This window comes from Monodelphis domestica, chromosome 7 (assembly GCF_027887165.1).
Source record: "Monodelphis domestica isolate mMonDom1 chromosome 7, mMonDom1.pri, whole genome shotgun sequence".
Classification (NCBI taxonomy): domain Eukaryota; kingdom Metazoa; phylum Chordata; class Mammalia; order Didelphimorphia; family Didelphidae; genus Monodelphis; species Monodelphis domestica.
The window spans coordinates 134580816-134601579 of record NC_077233.1 but is presented as its reverse complement, the minus strand read 5'-3'; the positions used below and the strand labels follow the sequence as shown (position 1 = coordinate 134601579).

At 36.6% G+C, this 20764-nt stretch overlaps 1 protein-coding gene across 13 annotated transcripts in view; it reads right to left on the bottom strand.

Moving 5' to 3' along the window:
- The window catches only part of KATNIP (katanin interacting protein), a 221019-nt gene that overhangs the window by 50358 nt on the left and 149897 nt on the right, over positions 1 to 20764 (bottom strand). For all 13 annotated transcript variants that reach the window (XM_056805495.1, XM_016424209.2, XM_056805498.1 and 10 more), the window contains 4 exons: positions 17412 to 18291; positions 11620 to 12351; positions 10552 to 10757; positions 7425 to 7503 (listed from right to left, as the gene is read on the bottom strand). In XM_056805495.1, the coding sequence (XP_056661473.1) occupies positions 7425 to 7503; positions 10552 to 10757; positions 11620 to 12351; positions 17412 to 18291 (1897 nt within the window). The remainder of the gene's footprint in view (positions 1 to 7424; positions 7504 to 10551; positions 10758 to 11619; positions 12352 to 17411; positions 18292 to 20764) is intronic.

The following is a 20764-nucleotide window of genomic DNA, read 5'->3' as shown; positions in this document are numbered from 1 at the left end:
CATGCTTGCAATTTACTTCCTGTTTGGAAGGGTAACTTCTTTCTTCCCACCCTGAGGTAAAATACTAGGGAGCACTTTGTTTAACCAACCATGTGGAGATGGAGTTAGGAAGCTAATCGTTGCCTAAGGAAAATACACCTTGGTTTTTACCAGTTGCCCAGAGAGTGGATCCAAATTTGTGAGTTTTGAAGACACAATGGCAGCTACCAGCAGTCTGGGACCCGGGGCTGGGGCTGGGGCTGGAGTTTGGGAAGAAGCAGTATCAGTAATGCCAGAGTCAGCAGTGAGGAACTGAGGAACATGGACTCAAGCAGATGGGAGAGAGAAGTGGTTTATCTCTTCTTCACCAAGTGTCTGTCCCCTGTCTAAAAATAGCCTAGCCAGTAGGGAGAGTGACTGGGCAAAAAGTAGGGAAAGAAAAAGGCAGCAGCTCCAGAGAGTTTAAAGTCCTCAAGGGGGGTGGGGTGGGGGTGGGGGTGCAAAAAACCATGGCAGGAGAAATTTATGGTTTAAAAATTTATCCAGGCTATCTTTAAAAGATTGAGAATTTTTTTCCAACTTCTGGTTGCCATAAAAAAAATTAAAATTAGTCTCAATAAATAAAAATATTATATTTTAGGAGATTTATTAATGATCATTAGAAATCAAGGAATAAAGAAGATACAAAATAAAGACCATGTGCTCATGGCTGATTAGCCCATTTAAAATCCTTGCGCTTAGCTTACCACCTCCATCATCTATGTTCACTGCAAGCCAAAGAGAGGGCAGGACCCCCCCCATCCCTGCCTAATATCCCCTGTCTACAGGAAGTATGTAATGATAGAATGTTACTGGGTTCCCAGGAAATGTAGTTCTTGTTTTAGGGTAACAAGATTTTCAATTATACAAGGCAGGAATTTAACAGTTGTAGATCAGGGGTGCGTGGGAAGTAGACAAATTGAAGGGAGACAAATTGCAAAAATGTATAATATGTAAATAAAGTTATAATAAAATATGAACATTGAATTATATTTATTATAAAATACATTTATATGTTTTATGTATCTATAATTTGTTTATCTTCAGTCAAAAAACCCATGGAATTACTTATCCAAGGAATCTTTTAAGAATAGGATAGAATATCAAGAATACTTTTCAAGTCAATTTCTAACCCATGTGACATTGTCATATGTTGCCAAGATGAATTAATTTCTGAAGTGAAACTTCACTTTACTGTATCAGATCACAGTATCAAGCTCCACTAAAGATCATATATATAGCAACTTCTTCACTTCTTTTTCCCATTATTTTGTAATTTTGGCAAACCGCTATGCTTCTAGTGGAGTATTGCTGCTCCTTTACAGCCCTCTGTTGCTCCTTTCTCCAAGTGGTTCTACTAACCAGTAGGTATTTTCGCACTATCAACAAAACCTGAACCAATAAATACAGATCATCAAAAAGGAAAATCTTGAAAGTCACTGTCATTATCAACACATATTCCCTTAAGATCCACTCTGTATAAAACACTGTGCTAAGTGTTGAAGTGAACAAAGTTATAAAAGATAGAGTCCCTGTCCTCAAGGGACTTATAATTTAGTAAGAGAAATAAAATAAGATGTACAATAGGATAAAAAAGGATCTACAATAGAAAGCAGCATATGATAAGAGTCATAGGAACTTGTGCTATAGGAATACAAAGGAATTTATGGAATTGGGGTCATTTCAATCCAAATACCAAAATTTAAAGAATTAGACAAAATAACCAAAATTCATCTGGAGCAACAAAAAGTAAAAAATCTCAAGAGAAACAACAAAAAAAGGAGATATACAGGGGTGGGAAACTTAACCCTATCAGATCTTAAGCCATATTATAAAACAGTTCATCTTAATCTTTCATTGGTCTGAACACTCCTCAGTCTCAACTGCTGTTTCATCATCCAGATCATGTCCTTGAGGTCATTTCCCAAGGTTCTGTCTTAGGTCCTTTTCTTTTTTTCCTCTACACTGTCTTATTAACCTCGTTTGAGTTTAGTGATTTAACTCTATGCTAATGACTCTTAGTTATATATATGAGCATATGTCATTTTATAAAAGCACCACATATTATAATATTAATGTTATAATAATTGTATTTAACCCCAGTCACTTTGCTGAGCTTCAGTGTCATATCACTAGTTGCCTACTGGACATTTAAACTGGATGTCCTGGAGATACCTTAAGTTAGCAGATCTAAAATAACCTATTATCTTTCCCCCTACGCTCTCTCTTCTTCCAAATTTTCCTATTTTCTCCCTCCTTCCAGTCTCTTAGGTTCAAAACCTCAGCATTATTCTGGACTTCCCACATTCCTTTATTACAAACTTCTAATCAATTGGAAATTTTGCCATTTCAAATCTCACATCCAAGTCCTAATACATAGTATTACCTTAGTTTGGGCCCTCATCACCCTCATCACCTCTCATCTAGATTTATAGAATCTTCCTTGTTGGTTTTCCTGCCTCAAATGTCTTGTTGCTTCAGGCCATCCCACATACTGATGTTAAGGTAATTTTCTTTAAGTATAGATCTGACAATAAGAATCCCCTACTCAGCCAATTTTAGAAGTTCCCTATTGATTCTATATTACATGTAAATTCCTCTAGTTAGCTTTTAAAGCACTTTCACAACCTAGCTGCAAATCCATTGTTGGATATTATTTCAACTGATACCCTCTAGATCCGGTCAAACTGGTCTTCTCCATTCTTCCCATATGACATTCCATCTGTCACTGGTTGTTCTAAATGCTTGCAATCTACACTCTCTTCTTATCTGCCTCAAAAAGTCTTTTCTCCTCCTTTTGGAAACCAAGTACCACATTTTACATGAACTCTTTTCTGATCCTCACCCAATTGCTACTGCCCTTCCTCCTAAGCTACTCTGTAAACAACCATATTGTTTATATTTGTATTTATATTTATGACAGATGTATTTATGTGTTTCTTTGCCAATTCCCCCATTAGAATCTATTGACCTTCATTGAGACTTGGCTTTCCCTTAAAGACATTCCCCACATGGCCCTCTTTTCCAGCACTATATATCCCTCATTTTTTTGCTTTAAGCACCACCTTTTACATGAAAACTTTCCTAATGCTCTCAACAGCTGGTGTCCTTTATGAGGTGTCCCAAAAGTCTTTGGGCAGTTTGTAAAGCTAAAAATTACATTAAGACTGTAGTGATATCTTATATCTAACTACTTTATTTGTATTTCTTCCTTTCCTTCATATTCATACTGTACATACTTAAATACAACATGGTCTTTATTATCTCTCTGGTTAGAATAGAAGCTATTTTAAATAGGGATTCTTATTAATTTTATTTGTTTTCCAAGTGCTTGACACAGTTCTGGATGCTTAATAAATAATTTTTTATTGGTTGATTTATTGATCTAAATATGCACATGACTTAAAATATGAGGTTACATCATTAAAAAAATTTTAAACCAATGGAGGTATCTTTTCCAACTATAGATGGAGGAAAAATTTCTAAACTTAAATAAACAAGGGATGGAGAAAGCCATAAAAAATAAAATGGGCAATTGCAATTACATAAAATTGAAACATTTTTTGCACTAAAAAAATTGACTAGGATTAGAAGAGAAGTTAATTAGGAGAAAAATCTTTGTAACAAATGTCTGATAACAAGATTCATCTCCAAGATAACTATGAAATTCATATACACATATAAAGATAAGAGATAGATAGGGGATCATAAGATAGGAACAAGAATCTCTAGACAAGAAATATGTCATCAACAACTATATAGAATAATGCTTCAAACAATTAATATAGGAAAAATGTAAATTAAAAACAGTCCTGGGATTTCAATTCATAACAATAAAACTGGCAATCCGACAAATACTCAAGGGATAGGAAAAAATAGATATTGGATTAACCATTTTGGAAAACACTTTGGAATCATAGTCCCCAAATCACTAACATAGACATACTCTTCAACCCAGCAATACCACTTTTAGTCATATGGTCCAAAGAGATCAAAGACCCAGAGAAAGAACCTATACCTATAAAACATTTATAGCAGCACTTTCCTAGCAGCAAGGATCTTGAAACAAAGAGGGTGCTTATCAGTTGTGAATGGCTAAAAAAACTGTTGTACATGAATTTAGTATATTATTCCTATGACATGAGAAATGATAAATATAAAGAATCTAGAAAAACTTGAGAAGATATGGATGAACAGAGTGAAATAGGTAATAATTTACAATATGGTCACAAACATCAGGGGACTTAGAAAGGTTTCAGAATTCTGGTCAACACAGTGACTAATATATATTTTATACCTAGTACTGCTGAGATCATGAGTCTGAACATCTGTAATAATTTCATTATCTAGTTCCTTGGTAGACTGGTGATAAGTCTGTCCCTCATCGTTAGTCAATACTCCTTCTCTACGTCAGGTATTATTCTAGATGCATGAAGAAACATTTACTCTACTGACAAAATAAGTACTATAAGGGAAGGCTTCTACTGGGGTTGGAATTGGGGTGAGGAAATGTAAGTTAATAGGAAGGCATAGAGATGAAATGAAATAAATGATCAATAAAACAAAAAAATCCACAAAGAATAAGTCAGAATGGGATTCAAATTGTACCTTGATAAATTTACAATACTTTTAAAAACCAAACTATATGTAGTAGAATCTCATGATTTTATATACAATCCTTCAATGTTTTTTCCCCCTTCATATATTGAAATGTTTCTTTTTTTTTTTATAATTAAGATCAAAATAAAGAAGAAAATTAAGATGTACAAAGGAGAATGGGATTACTTTTGACTGGAATGCTCAAGGAAGCATTCAGGATATGTATGGTATTTAAGGTGGGCCTTGAGGAATACAATATGAAGCTTCCTAAGCAGCAAAGAGTTGGGGAAAGGGTGAGAACAAATAGTTTTCAGTAATCAATAAGCAGTTCAATTCAGTTGGAATGTAGGGTTCATATGAGTAATGAGTTGATAAGACAGCAAAGGAAGGTTGATACCATATCATGGAGGACCATGAATGAGAAATATGGAAAACTATAGTATATTAAAGACCCAATGAATGCTTATGAAAAAGTTGATAACTAGCTTCTTTAGTAACTTTCAGACTAAATTCCAGATTAAAACACTTATCCAGAATAAATTATAGAAGAAATACCTTTTAAAAGTGACAATTTTACACTTATGTTTCAAAAAGCCACAATTATATCTACATTAATTTTTTAGAAAAATGCCCACAACTTCCAGTCAAGATGGTGGCTTAGAGAAAGCTAAAGTTCAGATCTCCAGAAACCCTTCCCTACCGAACTCAAACTATATGCTCCTAAGGCACCGAAATTCAAAACAAACGACAGCATAGACCCTGGGATTCCTCCTCCTGGACCTGGACCTGGATCAAAAGGTATGACCCCCCCCAAAAGCCAGAACCTGAGATCACTCGGACCTAAGGGGTAGGCAGAAGGAAGGTCCCAGGACCCATCCCCCCCAACCTAGAGCGCTGAGTCCGAGGCAGCAGAGGGAACCTCAGAGCCACTTGGCTCTCCATTCTGGAGGGCAATTTGGAACTATGCCCAAAGGGCGATAAAAGTATGTCTACCCTTTGATCCAGCCATAGCACTGCTGGGTTTGTACCCCAAAGAGATAATGGACAAAAAGACTTGTACAAGAATATTCATAGCTGTACTCTTTGTGGTGGCCAAAAATTGGAAAATGAGGGGATGCCCATCAATTGGGGAATGGCCGAACAAATTGTGGTATATGTTGGTGATGGAATACTATTGTGCTAAAAGGAATAATAAAGTGGAGGAATTCCATGGAGACTGGAACGACCTCCAGGAAGTGATGCAGAGCGAGAGGAGCAGAACCAGAAGAACATTGTACACAGAGACTAATACACTGTGGTGTAATCGAACGTAATGGACTTCTCCAATAGAGGCGATGTAATGTCCCTGAACAATCTGCAGGGATCTAGGAGAAAAAACACTATTCATAAGCAGAGGACAAACTGTGGGAGTAGAAACACCGAGGAAAAGCAACTGCCTGACTACAGAGGTTGAGGGGACATGACAGAGGAGAGACTCTAAACGAACACTCTAATGCAAATACTAACAACATGGGAATGGATTCGAATCAAGAACACATGTGATACCCAGTGGAATCACGCATCAGCTATGGGGGTTTGGGGGGGAGGAAAAGAAAATGATCTTTGTCTTTAATGAATAATGCTTGGAAATGATCAAATAAAATATTATTTAAAAAAAAAAGAAAGAAAAATGCCCACAAACCAGGTGAAACTTTGCTTATATATCAGAAAAATCCTCAAATGTAATCTAGCCAAAGAGACTAATTGCTCAGTAAACAGATAGGTAAAGGACAAGAGAACTCACAAGGGCTAGGATCAGGGTAATGGAAGAACAATTGAAATCCCTTACCATATATGACCATTCCTCAAAAGTGGAGGCTGTGAAGATGAGATTAACTCTCCCCTGCCCATTTTTAGATTTAATCATCAGAAGCATATATACCCCAGGTACACTTGAGTGGGGGAGGTCTGTCACCCACATGTGCAATAATGGGTGAAGAATCAGAATCAACTGACTGCCCCAGGCAGTCCTAAGCAAAGTTTTAACTGTAATTGTTACACATAAAATGGAAGGAAGTAATGGGAAGTCATGAAAAGAAATGGTCTTTAAAAATGCCAAAAACTTCCTGTGAAAAAAGTCTTTCATCTTCAACTTAACCTTGGAGGATCTCTGACTGAGGACCTCAGACTGCTTCTATTCTCCTTAGAACTACCAGGTGAGGTGAGTGAAAAATGCTGACTCCTTTCCTGGATTTTCTGAAGAGATTAGTCTCAGGAGAGCCCTACCCTCTTGAAACAGGCTTCCTGCATCCCCAGGTCCTTGGCTCAAGGCTGAGGTCCCTCCCGCTAAGGACAATTAGCCCTGCCTGGGTTGAGCCAGGGATCGGAGAAAAATACTCAGTGTGTAGGTTAGATATCTTACTCTGTCCTCTCTCTGATTTTCTTACTTTCACTCTTTATATATTTTAGAAATAAATTGTTACCCAAAAATCATTTTGGAATTTATTAAATTCCTGGTCACCCTATTCTTAAATAATCTAGTCCAACCTTTTATATCAACCCCTTACATTCTGGCCCTTACAAAGCAAAACTTGAAAGGGTATATTATTAATTGACCAGTTAATTAATTCTGACCAAATATATATTTTATACCTAGTACTGCTGAGATCATGAGTCTGAACAGCTGTAATAATTTCAATTTTTGGTTCCTTGGTAGACTGGTGATAAGTCTGTCCCTCATCATTAGTCAATACTCCTTCTCTAGGTCAGGTATTATTCTAGATGCATGAAGAAATTACATTTACTTTACTGACAAAATAAGTACTCACACATTCCACTATAAACTCCAGGCTCTGGAGTTGTCAACTCAAGAAGAGATGGGCTGGAGGGCAACTCTTGCTCTTGAACCTAATAAATACAAAGAAAGGGCATTGAAAAGTCAACTCTCAATGACTCACACCATAATACTCAATATGTGTATTACCCATTGTAAAGATAATTTTAGCATTGTGACTTAAAATCTAAATTTAATTGGTCCCCAGAGAAAATCCCAAATAATAAAATACCCAAATCAGCTGGAAATTTATGGTGATTTAATTGATAAAGTGGAAAGAGATTAAGAAGGAAGAAGGAAAGGGAGTAGGATTTCTCCCACCTGGTTAGTGCCAGAAAGACTACCAGAGGGTCTAGAAAGTAAGGAGGAAGGAATCAGCCTGAACTCCAAAAGGGCTCAGCCAAGATATCTGAGCCTGAATTAGCTCAAGGGCAAACTCACCACCAAGCCCAGACAAATAGCTGCCACCATGCCAAGATGTCAGAACACTTAGCATGGGGAAAGAGGGAGAGAGAGCAAGAGATATGCCTTATATAGACAGTTTATTTCACTTTCCTATGTCTCATCTGTACCAATGATAGCTTAGCTTGACTTAGGACAGCCCAGGGGTCTGTCCACTTTTTCTGCACATGTCTGTTGAAGACCATTTCCTCAGATAATTAAATATTTGAGTATGGTGCAAGCATCCTGGCCTTGTTAAACTGAGTAGGGTGGAGAAATGTATAGTTCCCAAGACTTGATTCTGTTAAACCAAGTATCTCCATTGTTACTGATCAGGAAATAGCTAAATCAGATCTTCTAAAGTACATCCTGAGTAGGGTAGAGTAGTTTTAAATTCACACCATCCTTTTTCATCTGATCTCTTCCCTTTAATTCTTTATCTCCTCTAACTTGAAACTTGAAGACTTGAAACTCTATGAGGATAATGCCCATATCTTGTACAACTTTGTTCATCATAATGAGTAAATACTTCTTGAATAACAGGGACTATAATGATTTTCTTTTTTTAATCTTCTGTACCAGATATATGGTAAGACCATTGGTCTGAGAGAGAGAAGTCTTGGAGCTCAAGTCCTAGTTTTTGATCTCAGCCTCAGTTTCTTCATCTATAAAACGGAAATAATGCTTTTACCATCTGGACCTTTCTGGATTTTGTAAATGGTAATAAATTAAATGGGAGCTATCATCATGAACTCCCTAATCCCAACACCACCATCACCATCACCATTTTCTGGATGTGAGATAGCACCACCAGTCAAGGAAAGGAAGGAAAACCTAAATCCATGTGTGTACATGTGTGTATGTGTCTACAATACAAATATTGTATGCCTATATATATGTATCTGCATACATATATATTTTCGATGTAGAGACATATAGATTAAAAATCCTGCTTAGTGGCTACTTGCTGATATGAAAGAGATTGACACTAATGGTTATAAGGTGGTTTGGGGATCAGCTATGGATTTCAGTGATCTCTTTTATGTTGATTCTCCATAGCTCTGGACAACTGAAAGCTGGCAACTGAATCTTTCCTTTAAGAAGTTTAAACTTTCTGCATGTATTACAGCTTTCACTTCATAATTCCTCTACAATCAATGCATGTAGGGAAATCTTACAACTTTCCCACTATGAAGATGGAAAATACAAGAGTACAAGGAACTAAATAATTTGACACGATGGCCAAGTATGGCAAGATTAATAAATGTATCTCTGCTACTGATTGTTAGTATCCTAAGATTTAAAGTGGGAAGGGCCCTTAGATGTTATCTAGTCCCTCCCTTGACTTTACAGATGAGCAAATTGAGGCACCAAGAGGTGAAGTGAGTTGTTCAAGGTACTGCAGAAAGTAGAATTCAACCCTAGGTTCTTTTTGCCAAGCCATGCCACTTCTGTTCTGGCATGATCCTAGTGCTAGTGTAGTCTCATGTTGTATTCTTTCCCCTATAGGACAAGGCCTTCTCATTTACACCAGAGACTTCATTAATAAAGCTTTTTTGTCTTGCTCTCCTGGTGGTGTTAAGGGTGAGGGTTAAGATAAGGTGGTGGCATCTTCCAGGACACCCAACTATCCTCATTCCCTGCTTCTGGGGGCTCCTACTGCTCATTATATAGTTTATAAGGCTTAATGTCAACTTGGATGAAAGTTTCCTGTGAACTCCCTCTCCCCCACCTCAATGTCCCCTTGGGACAGGAGTTGGGGGAGTAGAGGGAATATGACAGTAGTCTTCTAAGTTCTGAAGGGTTGTCATGTGGAAAAGAGATTTGCTTGGTGCTAGAAGGCAGAACAAGGTACAGTGGATAGAAATTGAAAAGAGGTTGATATAAGGTAAAAGTATTCAAAAGTGTAATGGGTAGCCTTGAAAAGTAGTGGGTCCCCCCTTAATGAAGGTCTTTTTGCCAAAGTTAAAGATCACCTACATTGCAAAGAGGATCCTTCTTCAGGTATGGGTATGACTAAATGTCTTCTGAGATTCATTCTAATGCTGAGTTTCAGTGATTCTGTGAAATCTGATTTTGGGGATATTCACTCAATTCCTCTGATGCTTTTGATATGTTAGATAAGTAACCTCTAGGTTTTTCAGTACTGTGTTTAGAGTTTGGAAGGTCCATGTTCAAATTCTGCCTCCAATTAGTTCTGGGACTATGGGCAAGTTACTTATCCTCTCTGGATCTGTTTCCTTATCTGTAAAATGAGGATAATAATGCCTATAGTATCTATATCATGAAGTTGGAGTATAGCTTCAATGAGCTCACATACATAAAGTGCTCTGCAAACTCTAATGTTCAGTATAAGTGTGGGTTATAATATTGGTGATGTTAGCAGTTCTGTAAGCCCAAAGCAGTTTCTATTAAGTTATAAAGACTTCAGTACTATTGTGAGGAAAGATTCTCTATCTGCTGCCTAGGAGTAGGACAAGATGAATCAGAAAAGATTTACTATTAGTGACTCCAGAGTGGCATGTGGGGTTCATGATTTTCCTACTTATAGTGATCAATTTATGATTATTTTGAAGTTCTGAAGCAGATTAGGAAACTCCTGACATTTTCCTATTGGTCCTCTACCATGAGTAACACATAGATGTCATATTTTTATATGCTTGCTATGAATCATCTCTTACCTGATCATCTATCCGTACACCAGCTTGGGTGAATGGTCTTTCATCTCCCTCACCATCTGCTGTCTGGGGTCTCTTGAATTCTTCCTCATATCTCAGATTACACAGAGTTTCAATATCAATATCAAATGTCTCATCAGAACAGAATATAGCCTCTAGAATGTCATCATCTGTTGTGAATAATATAGTATCTCCAAACTGTTCTGGGGCTAAAGAGTAACAAAAGACTTAAGAGAATTAAAAAATATATGGCTAAACCATCCACTACCCAAATTCTATATAATTTTTTAAACAAGGCAATATGAGGAAAAAATCAGAAGTACTAATGATGTTCCAAAGCTGTTCTAAAATAATTTTTTTTTATGTTTGAGAATAACATTGTTTATTAAAGAGTGACATGCAATTCCCATTAATAGAGAATGGATCTTTTCACAAGTATCCTTCCACATAAAAGAACTGTTCTTAATTTTTGAAAGATCCATTATTCTTAATGCTTTGGGCAAATAGAATCTAACTTTTATAAGAATAACACATGTCAAATTAAATAGGGGGAAGAACCACAGTTCACTGGAATGTGTCATTAAGTATAACATGTGATACCTATATTTCCTGCCTTTGAATAGATGAGGGTTTAAGAGTACCTAACTACTTTCAAAATATCTGAAAATAATTATTTAATGTAGCCAGCAAGGATAACTGGAAGGAATTAGGTGTTCTGGATAACAGCTCTGCTATTAACTAATTTTAAAATATTGAGCCAGTCATTAAACCTCGTAGGTCTCAGTTTTGTCATCTATAAGATGAGGAGATTAAAATAGATGATGCCTAGGGTCTCTTTTGGCTTTTATATTCCATATTCTGTGTTACAAATTTCTTCCTTGTTCAAACATTTCATGTGTTTATGTTATATATCCTAAGGTCTCTTCTAGCTTTAATGTGGGACAGTTGGCAACTAGTGGACCTATAAAAGTGGGATAGACAACTTTCTCCAATGATGTTCGGTGCTTTTTTTGCCCAAATTCCCAGAAAGAGGTTAGATGTTTCATTTAATGTCTCCTGAACATACTATACCTCCTGTCAATGTTCCTGAAGCCTTGGCAATTTCTCCTTTAAATATGCACTGATCATCTAATAACATTATGATGTCTTTTACCCCACGAAAAGAATGTATCCGTGATTTATTATAATTCCAAACTCTAATCATGGCAACTTGGCAAGGCTGAACAAAGTCAATATAAATATAGTGAGATTTGCCAGGAGTAAATGGAGCCAGCCAAAGATGCATATCATCTTGGGTCCTATGCACACCATCAGTTAGGTTGGTTACTACACGAGGATCTTTGCCATAGACTGGTAAAATGTTAATATCAGGGGGTTCAGCTTTTATGTTAGAAATTTGTACAGGCTCTCCTTTGGAGCTAAAAATTTCAATTCCATTAAGGCCAACATAGTGTCTGTCTCCCCAGGTTGATCTAATGTCAATAACTAAGTGTTGTCCATGAGGCAACACTGGAATTTTAAAATCACTTTCATCATCTGTATCCATGGAATAATCTTCCTGTCCTTTCAATGACTCCTGTTTTCCTTCCTTTTTCACTGATGGTTGCTCCCCATGTCTATTAATCTTCTGCTGCTGGAGGAATTCATCAAAGATATCACCCTGAAATTCCATATTGGATATGCGACCCCGGTGAGAACGATTAAAGGCAGTGAGGGAGTTCCAAGACTCCTGGAGGGTATGTTCTTGTTCACTGTTCCACCTGGATCGGGTCATCTTTGTAGACATGATAGGAAGGGCATCCTCTAGAAAAGAGAACAAGTAAGATTTAAGATTTTCCAAAGAAATGTATAAATATATTAAGAGAATGAAGATTTTTGGGTACCAAATGGGTTACATATGAGCATTAAAGAGATTACATAAGGCATGAGTAGTCCTGCTCATGTCACACAGAAATCTGTGACTTAGAAGATTGTTGCAGGTGTGCCAGTTTGAGCTTCAGGTAAACTAGCTCCCACTTAGTATATCCAATATATACCATCTCAAAAAGGACAGATTTTAGTTTTGGAGCAAAGAAGAGTTTTTTGGATGGTGAAAATGCAAAAATATCCAAGGAAGCCAACAAACCCTATTGTGTTGTCTTTGTAATGTATCTTTTGCTTCATTTTAGTCCCACTATAAACATACTAATTCAGGTCCTTGTTTTTGTTTTTGTTTTTTTTTTTGGCTTAGATTATTATGAGAGCCTCTATCCTGGTCTGTCTCTTTTATCTCCCCTCCAATCTATTCTTTACACTGATGCCTTAGCAATTTACCTAAAACACCACTCTGATAAGGTTATTTTCTAATCAAAAATTTCAGTGATTGCCCATGGAAGGTACTGAAAAAAAAGTATAAGCATTTGATTCTGGCATTCAAGGATTTCTACATTCTAACTCCAATTTACTAGTATAGTCTTATAATAATTTCTATCACATACTCTACATTCCAGATAAGTTGGACTCATTCTTATCCTATATTTTGTCCTCTCCTCTCCTGTAAATGTAATTTTCCTCATGCCATCCTGGAATAGACTTCCTTTTCTGCTGTCTCTGCCTGCTGAAGTCTTTCCCTTCTTCAAAGCTCAAATGAAGGGTCATTTCCCCTATGAAGCCTTCTCTGTTCCATATTCCTTCAGGTAAACATAACCTCTACTTCCTTGTTTTTTCCATAATACTTTGCCTCAACCTTTCCACAACTATTTTGCATTCCCCTAGCATTATAGATACTTGTATTTATCTTTCTGCTATTATCTGGTAATTTCACTGAAAGCAAAGTATCACTTTTATCTGGGCATCTTTAGTACTTTGCTTAGAACAGGAACTTAGTGCATATTTGTTGAATTGCTTGTTGAATTTCAGTTACTCAGACTCCAAAATTCACTATCATCTTTCATGCATCTCTTTCCATTCTCTATACTCCATCCAGCATCCTCTTGCTTCATTCCTACCTTTCCATTCCCATTAGCCATCCTTTAAATTGAAGGCCTTTTGACCTCAAGTTTGACCCATGGTGATAAATTTATAATTAGTCACTCTGTTTCCATTATGTACCCCCTCCATCTTCCACACTATCATCCAATTTATAGGTTTTAAAGCCCTTTTTGATAACATTATTCTAGTACTAAAATAGTGTTTCCCACTCCCACTGAAAAAAGTCTTTACTCCTCAGTATGACATTTAAGGCCCCCCCACAATTTGGACCCTTCCTACCTTCATAACTCATACTTCCTCCAGACAGAAACCTTCAATTGTGGTTTACTTAGTGTTTCCTTTCAAAAAGCTTTATGTTTTCCTACCCCTTTGACTTTGCTTATACTATTCCTTCTGTTGAAAATGCCTTCCACCTTCTACCACCCATTAAAATTATACCCAATACTGTTTGGATCAGCCTCCAATTACTTAGATAAAACCTAATCCTGCAGTGATCTCTCTCTTGTGTTTTATAGCAATGGTGGCACTTACCACATTATTTGGTATACAAGTTATGTACATACTAGCTCCAAGAGGCAACTGGCTCTTAGGAAGCAAAGTCTGGGTCTTTTTTTTTCCTTTGTATCCCCAACAGCGATTATTACAGGGGCATGTCAATAAATTTAGTCAACAAACTTAAATTGCTTAGACCAGAAAAAAACATGATTTCTTTATCTTTTTGCCAGGAAAAAAAAGAGCTTTTACATCTTTGTATCTGACAGACTGAACTTCATATATGGATTTTTGTGATTTATGTTCATTATTTTTAGTTACCATAATTTGATTTCGACTTGCTAAAATGAATGGCAGACATAAAGAATAAGAACATCCAATATTGAATGCATTTGGTAGCTTGTGTATTTGAGGCATGAATCTTTATGTATGTTCCTTTTGTTAGCTTTTTGACCTACTAATAGAACCAATGATGAACTGTAAGAGCTAGAAAGAACTTCAGATTTTCTCTATTAATCAAGCAACCAACTAGCTTTTATTAAGTACCTTCTATGTACAAGGCACTAAGCTCTAGGATTCCAAATCCAAAGCACAAAAGAATTTCTTCTTGCAAGGATGTTTCATTCTAATGGGAAAGACAAGTACATATATACACACATATATGTATATGTATATGTGTAAAGAATAAGGAGAAAGGTAATATAGACAAATAAATGCAAAGTCATTAAATACAAGGTAGTTTTGGAGGGAAGGCATGAAGGATAGGAAGGGGTAAGTTGAGAACAAAGATCTGAAAAGTCTTCATGCAGAAATTGGTGCTTAAGTTGTATCTTGAGAGAGGAGAGGGATTCTATGAGGCAGAAATGATAGAGGAGTACATCAAAGGCATAGGTGATATGTTCAGTATAGTCATTCCTTTTACAGAAAAATTGAGACACCTACACTGTTTCAGGAACTTGCCCAAGATCACACAGGTATCAAGCCAAGATTCAACCCCAGATCCTTTAACACTAAATCCAGGGCTCTTTCCATTACAACTATAACATGAATGATCTTTAAAGAGCCCCCTTCAGTTATCAAGTTTTATGACCCTTTGACTTGAGAATTTCATTACCATGAAATGATTTTAAGGAAAATCTCCGTAAAACAAAAAGATAACAAGCTCCAACAGAGTACAGTCTCAAGGCAACATAATTCTATCCAATTAAGGAGGCAGTGAAAAGAACACTGGCTCAGGAGTCAGAGAAACTGGGTTCAAATTCCACATTGGAAGCTTATTACCATTATGACCTTTATACAATGTCTAGGTCTCCCTTTCTTCTACTATACAAGTAAGGAGTTGGACTAGATGGCCTATGGATTCCCTTGCAACTTGAGAGCACTAATCCAAAGATCCACAATCTTTGAATAAATGGCTTGGCCCTAAAAAAAAAAGAAAGAAAGAAATTCCTTCCATAAGCATTTAGCCCCTGCATTGAGGCACTATTAAGAGATATGACTTGTGTGTAATGGGTAATTTATAATTTCTAAATACCTTTCTCTTTTGTTATCATGATCCTCCTAACAAGTGCTAAATCCCAAAAGCTCTTAATATGTCATAGAGCCTTTGAGTTTATATGACTGGACATCAATTAAAATGAGACAAGGTACCTTGTACTTCATCAGATGAGAATAATAGCAACCACCAGTGAAACCCCAAGGAATTCTTATTTGTGTTTACTAGGAAAGCCTGCCTCTTTGGGGGTGGGGGGGTGGGAATCTAACAATATTCTGGACATGTTTCAGATATAGGCATAAATTAAGCCAACTCTAACTGAATTTAACATCCTTTTTTCTTTTCTCTCAAAAGATCTGAAACCTGTGTGTGTGTGTGTCTGTGTGAGTCTGTATGTATGTCTATATGTGTGTGTGTATGTCTTCTGTGTGTCTCTATGTGTGTGTAAGAGATAGAGAACTAAGGAGAAATAGGAGTTGAATGTCAAGGTCCTGGAAATATCTAACCAAAAAAAGAACCACAAAATCACACAGAATCATGAATTCCAATCAAAAGGGATCTTAGTGTTCTTTTAGTACAACCCTATCTAAAAAGGAAATCTTACCATAATAACTTTCTAGACAAGTCATCTGATCTCTGCTTGAAGACCTCTCATTAGGGGTAACCCACTACCTTTGGAGGCAGACCATTCCAGTTTGGCACATTACAAAGTTTTTCCTAATGCCAAGTCTGCATTTGCCTCTTTGTAACTGCTATTACCCCTGGTTTTACCCTGTAGGGCCAAGAGGAACAAGATTAATTCCTTTTCTACACATCAGTCCATACTGAAGACAGTTATGTGTTTTCTGAATCTTTTCTGCCCTAAACATTGCCAGTTTCTTCAACTGAGACTTGTATGATATGTAGTCAAGGTCGTTCATTATACTGGCTATCCTATTCTAGCTGATCTTCAGCTTATCAATATAATATCCCCATTAAACAGTGACTAGGTCCAGGTATGGCAAAGAACAGAGGGACTCTCATCTCCTTATTCCTGGAAACCAGGCCTCTCTTAATGTAGCCTAAGATCTTGTTAGGTTTTCTGGCCTGCCATGCTATATTACTGAATCACATGAAGCTAGATCAGAAGCCACAAAGATACAGGCACCGTGACACACAAGGCTTTCTCTTTCTCTCCATCAGATCCTCTATTCTACTTTCCTTCTCTTTCAACTTTCCTTCAATCTAGGTTGTAAGTGACAAATATTTGTTTCCTGAAAAGTAGAAAACTCTAAGTCCAGGGAAACATATCAGATCTCAATCCTGCCCTAAACTGTTTACCTCTGTGTCCCAAACCCTCCAAATGCTGTCTGGCCACCAATGTCTAAAACTTCTATTTTTATAAACAAAATATTTTTGTAAGGATTTGAAGGATTCCATTTTTACTTATCAAATTATACCCTCCACATGGATACTCAATTTAGCCCCTGATGTGTATAGAGCACTGTGCTAGGTGCAAGAGAGACACTAAATTTAGATAAGACCTAGTTCCAGCATTGATGGAGTTTATAATTCAGCAGAAGGGATAAGACAAAAACATGGCTAACTGTAATCAAAGATGTGCAGGCCAAATTTGAGACCCAATTCCAAAAAGCCACTACTGAAAAGAAGGCAGGAAAGGTTTCCTTGAGGAGGTGGCATTTGAGTTAGACTTTAATATATAAGAATTTAAGAAAAGAGGGTACTCCCTAAGGCCTAAGAACCAGTGTGTGAAAGTATAGAAGGTAGGAAAGTGTGTTTGCAGCAGGAATAGTTGGACACATTTAATACTAATTGACAACATGTGTATGCAAATTTCAATGGTGATAACTCCAAGTACTTGAATATGCTAATAGTGCTCAACTTTAGAATGATTCTTTGTTCTTACCTTTATTGGTCAGACCTTCATCTCCATCATTACTGCTAAAAGCATCCTTTCTTGAACTCCTCCTCCCACTGATAGGGCGTTCTGGGCCATAGCGATCCTTATTAGAAAGTAGGTCAAAAATATCTAAGTCATCAATGTCCCCTTTTTCAGTTCTTGCCTGTGGCTTGTCACTTGCAATGGCAGGGCGGCTACTGGCTCGTCCTTGTTCCCATCGAAGGCAGTTATCATTTTCCTCATTTTCTCCAGGAAATTCTTTAGTGATGCCATCTGATTGTAGTTTGTCTTTCAAATCAAGAGGCTCCTCTGGACTCAGCCAGGGAGGCTTCTGTTTCTTGCCTTCTGGCTTATCTTTCATTTTGGAAAAAGACAGTAACCAAGGTGGGGTTTTACTAAGAGGCTGAGAGATTTTTCTGCCTGCGAGTTTTTCTAATTGCTCATTTATGGTAAGTTCATCATCAGAAGGGTATTTTACAACAGAGGATTCTGGAGGGTTACTTGGTGCATCAACCATGGAGACAGGAGCAGATAACACTTTTAAATCCTCCTCTAACTTAGACAAATTGTCCTTTATACAATTAGTAGAGTGCATCTTAATATCAAAGATATTTCCATCCAACGAGGCCTTCAAATGTGAAGAGGTTCCATCTGGCTGTGAATAATTGAAACCAAATTCCTTGCCACCATCTGTGCCAGTAGTCCTGCATGTGTCTTTGCTTTCTTCTGTGTTAGGAGTAGCAGCATTCTCCTGTCCATCATTTTTAAGGTCAATTGTGGTGTTACAATCAGCTACCAGCTGCCCACTGCCTTTTTCTAACTCTCCATCAAATACAAGGTTTTCATTGACATAAAGCTTCACCTTTTTTGCACCTATGTCAAGATCCTGAAGATATAAAAAGAAAAGAAGATTTGTGGCATCAGGCTTCTACACCACAACATTCTAGAGAAAGGGTGATATTGAGAATCATTAGAAACAATAGCTTAGTGACACTATGTTATGGGAAGATGTTAATTACTGATAAATTTAACTTCTAAGTAAACTAATTACTCTATAAATTAATGAATTAAAATACCAAGAATATTTGTGGTCTTATTTCTAAAAATTCAGTATAATGTAATGGAAAGGCCACTAACTGGTACACAGGAAGCCTGAATTCCAATCTTGGCTCTGCTAAATAGTTGTGCTAACTTTAGGCATATATCTTCTTTGAGTGAGTATTTTCTCAAAAGGAAGGGGTTGTACTAGATATCTTTAGGACTTCTCACTCCTAGGAGTAAGATTTTACTAATATCTTTGGGAAGTAAAATATAACTGGACTGATCTTAAGCCTTCCTCAAAACTGAATATTCAATATGCCGAACAATACCCTGAATTTCTGGTCCTCTTTGTTACCATGATTTCTGTAGCAATTTAGAGTGTGAGCTATCAAGCATGTGTTACTCAGTTTCAATCAGACTGCTACATGGTGGCTTGCTATTTTTTGAACAAACATTAGTTTATCAGAAAAGTCAATGATCAAAGTGCTCTTTGAAGTGTTTTTATAGACATGTTCTCTCTGTTCAGCTGAAACAGGGAACAAATATGTGCCCTGAATCAATCAGAAAATAGATATTCAGTAATGATAATATGTACAAACGTCAATATCTAGTACTCCATGCTTTTTAGACAAAGTCATTTAGACAGAAACACTTGGGAAAATGGAAAAGCTCTCATTTCAAAAAATGGCTATCTCATGAAGAATAGAAACGATATCCTTACTTTGCTGTACTTCTTTTTAAACAAAAAGAAACAAATATGTTACTATTGTAATACATTATTAATATGAAAATATTAATATTATTTCAAACTAAATAATTTAGAAATCCAAAAGGACAGCGATTTTTACTATTGCCCTGAGAACTGAACAATATATCTTATTATACGAGAAAAGAAATTGGCAATATGGAATTCTGGTTATCATATATTCATTTGTATATGCTTAGGTGAAACCCTTTATGGTAAGAGGTTGCCAAAATGCAGTAAATTTCAATTTAAAAGACCATTTTTCTTTCAATTCAACAAACATTTGTATAGTAATTGCTTTGTTCCTGTCTCTAGAGTAATTTGTATTTCTAAAATAGTACTATGAGGTTTATGATGCCCTTTGTTCACAATCTGGCTGTGAAATGAAAAGTATAAATATTCTTATTCCCATTTTACAGATGAACAAATTAGTGAAGTGTCTTGCCCAGGGCAAGCAAGTGTCAGAAATAGGGAGGAGTAGCTAAATGCCTGGCCTCAAAGCAAGTAAGAGTTGGATTTAAGCCTAGTCTCTAACAAGCTGTATGACTCTGGGCAAGTCACTTAACCCTTGAGGGCTCTATGCAACTCTCTAATACTTTAAGCTGTAGAGAAAATGCCTACTTACACTGGCAAAGGGAGTTAAGTTCTTGATACCAATTGAATCACAGAACCAGTCCCTATCTCTATCCTCTTCTCCTATGATACTTCTCACACTTGCCTAACCAAAGCTCTTTATGGGGAAAAAAAAAAGAAAATGTAATCTAAGAAGATGAAAATGGCAAGAGACTTGACAAAATATATATAGAAGGAATCAAGCTAGAGCTGCCATAATTTTAAGTTGCTCAAGGAATGATTTTTAAAATATCTGAAAGAAGGGGGTTATTCTAAAAGAACAGATAAGATGACAGTATTGTGAGAAAAATAGGTTCCCAAGAACTCATTATCAACAGTTAACCAATATGCCTAATCACTCATCTCTATAAAATCTTTATGAGAAGGGTTTATATACATAGCAAGGGCATCCTTTAAGAAAACATAAGGGAAGAGCAGGCTTTTACAGATGATTTTCTATAGAAGACCACATAATCAGTCACACAACTGACTGCAGAGTAAAGAGAATAGTAATAATTCACACATTTATATAGTGCTTTAAGGTTTACAAAGTACTTTACTTAGTTTATCTATTTGATTTTTAAAATTTGATGATATAAGATTCTGACTCTTATTCCTCAAGCTCCTTTGCTTAATATTCATCCACATCCATCTGTGGATATACCCCATGGTTCTATTTTGGGACCTTCTCTTTTCTCATTCTCTCTCTCTCTCTCTCTCTCTCTCTCTCTCTCTCTCTCTCTCTCTCTCTCTCTCTCTCTCTCTCTCTCTCTCTCTCTCTCTTTATATATATATATATATGACCTCATCAGCTCCCATAGGTTTAAATGACAATCTTTATAATGATGACTCTCAACATCTATATATCCAACCCTAGTTTCTCTCTAAATGCCTATTGGATATTTTGAACTATGTTCATAGCTCCAGAACTGGAAGAGACTTTCAGGTCTACTTTGATCAT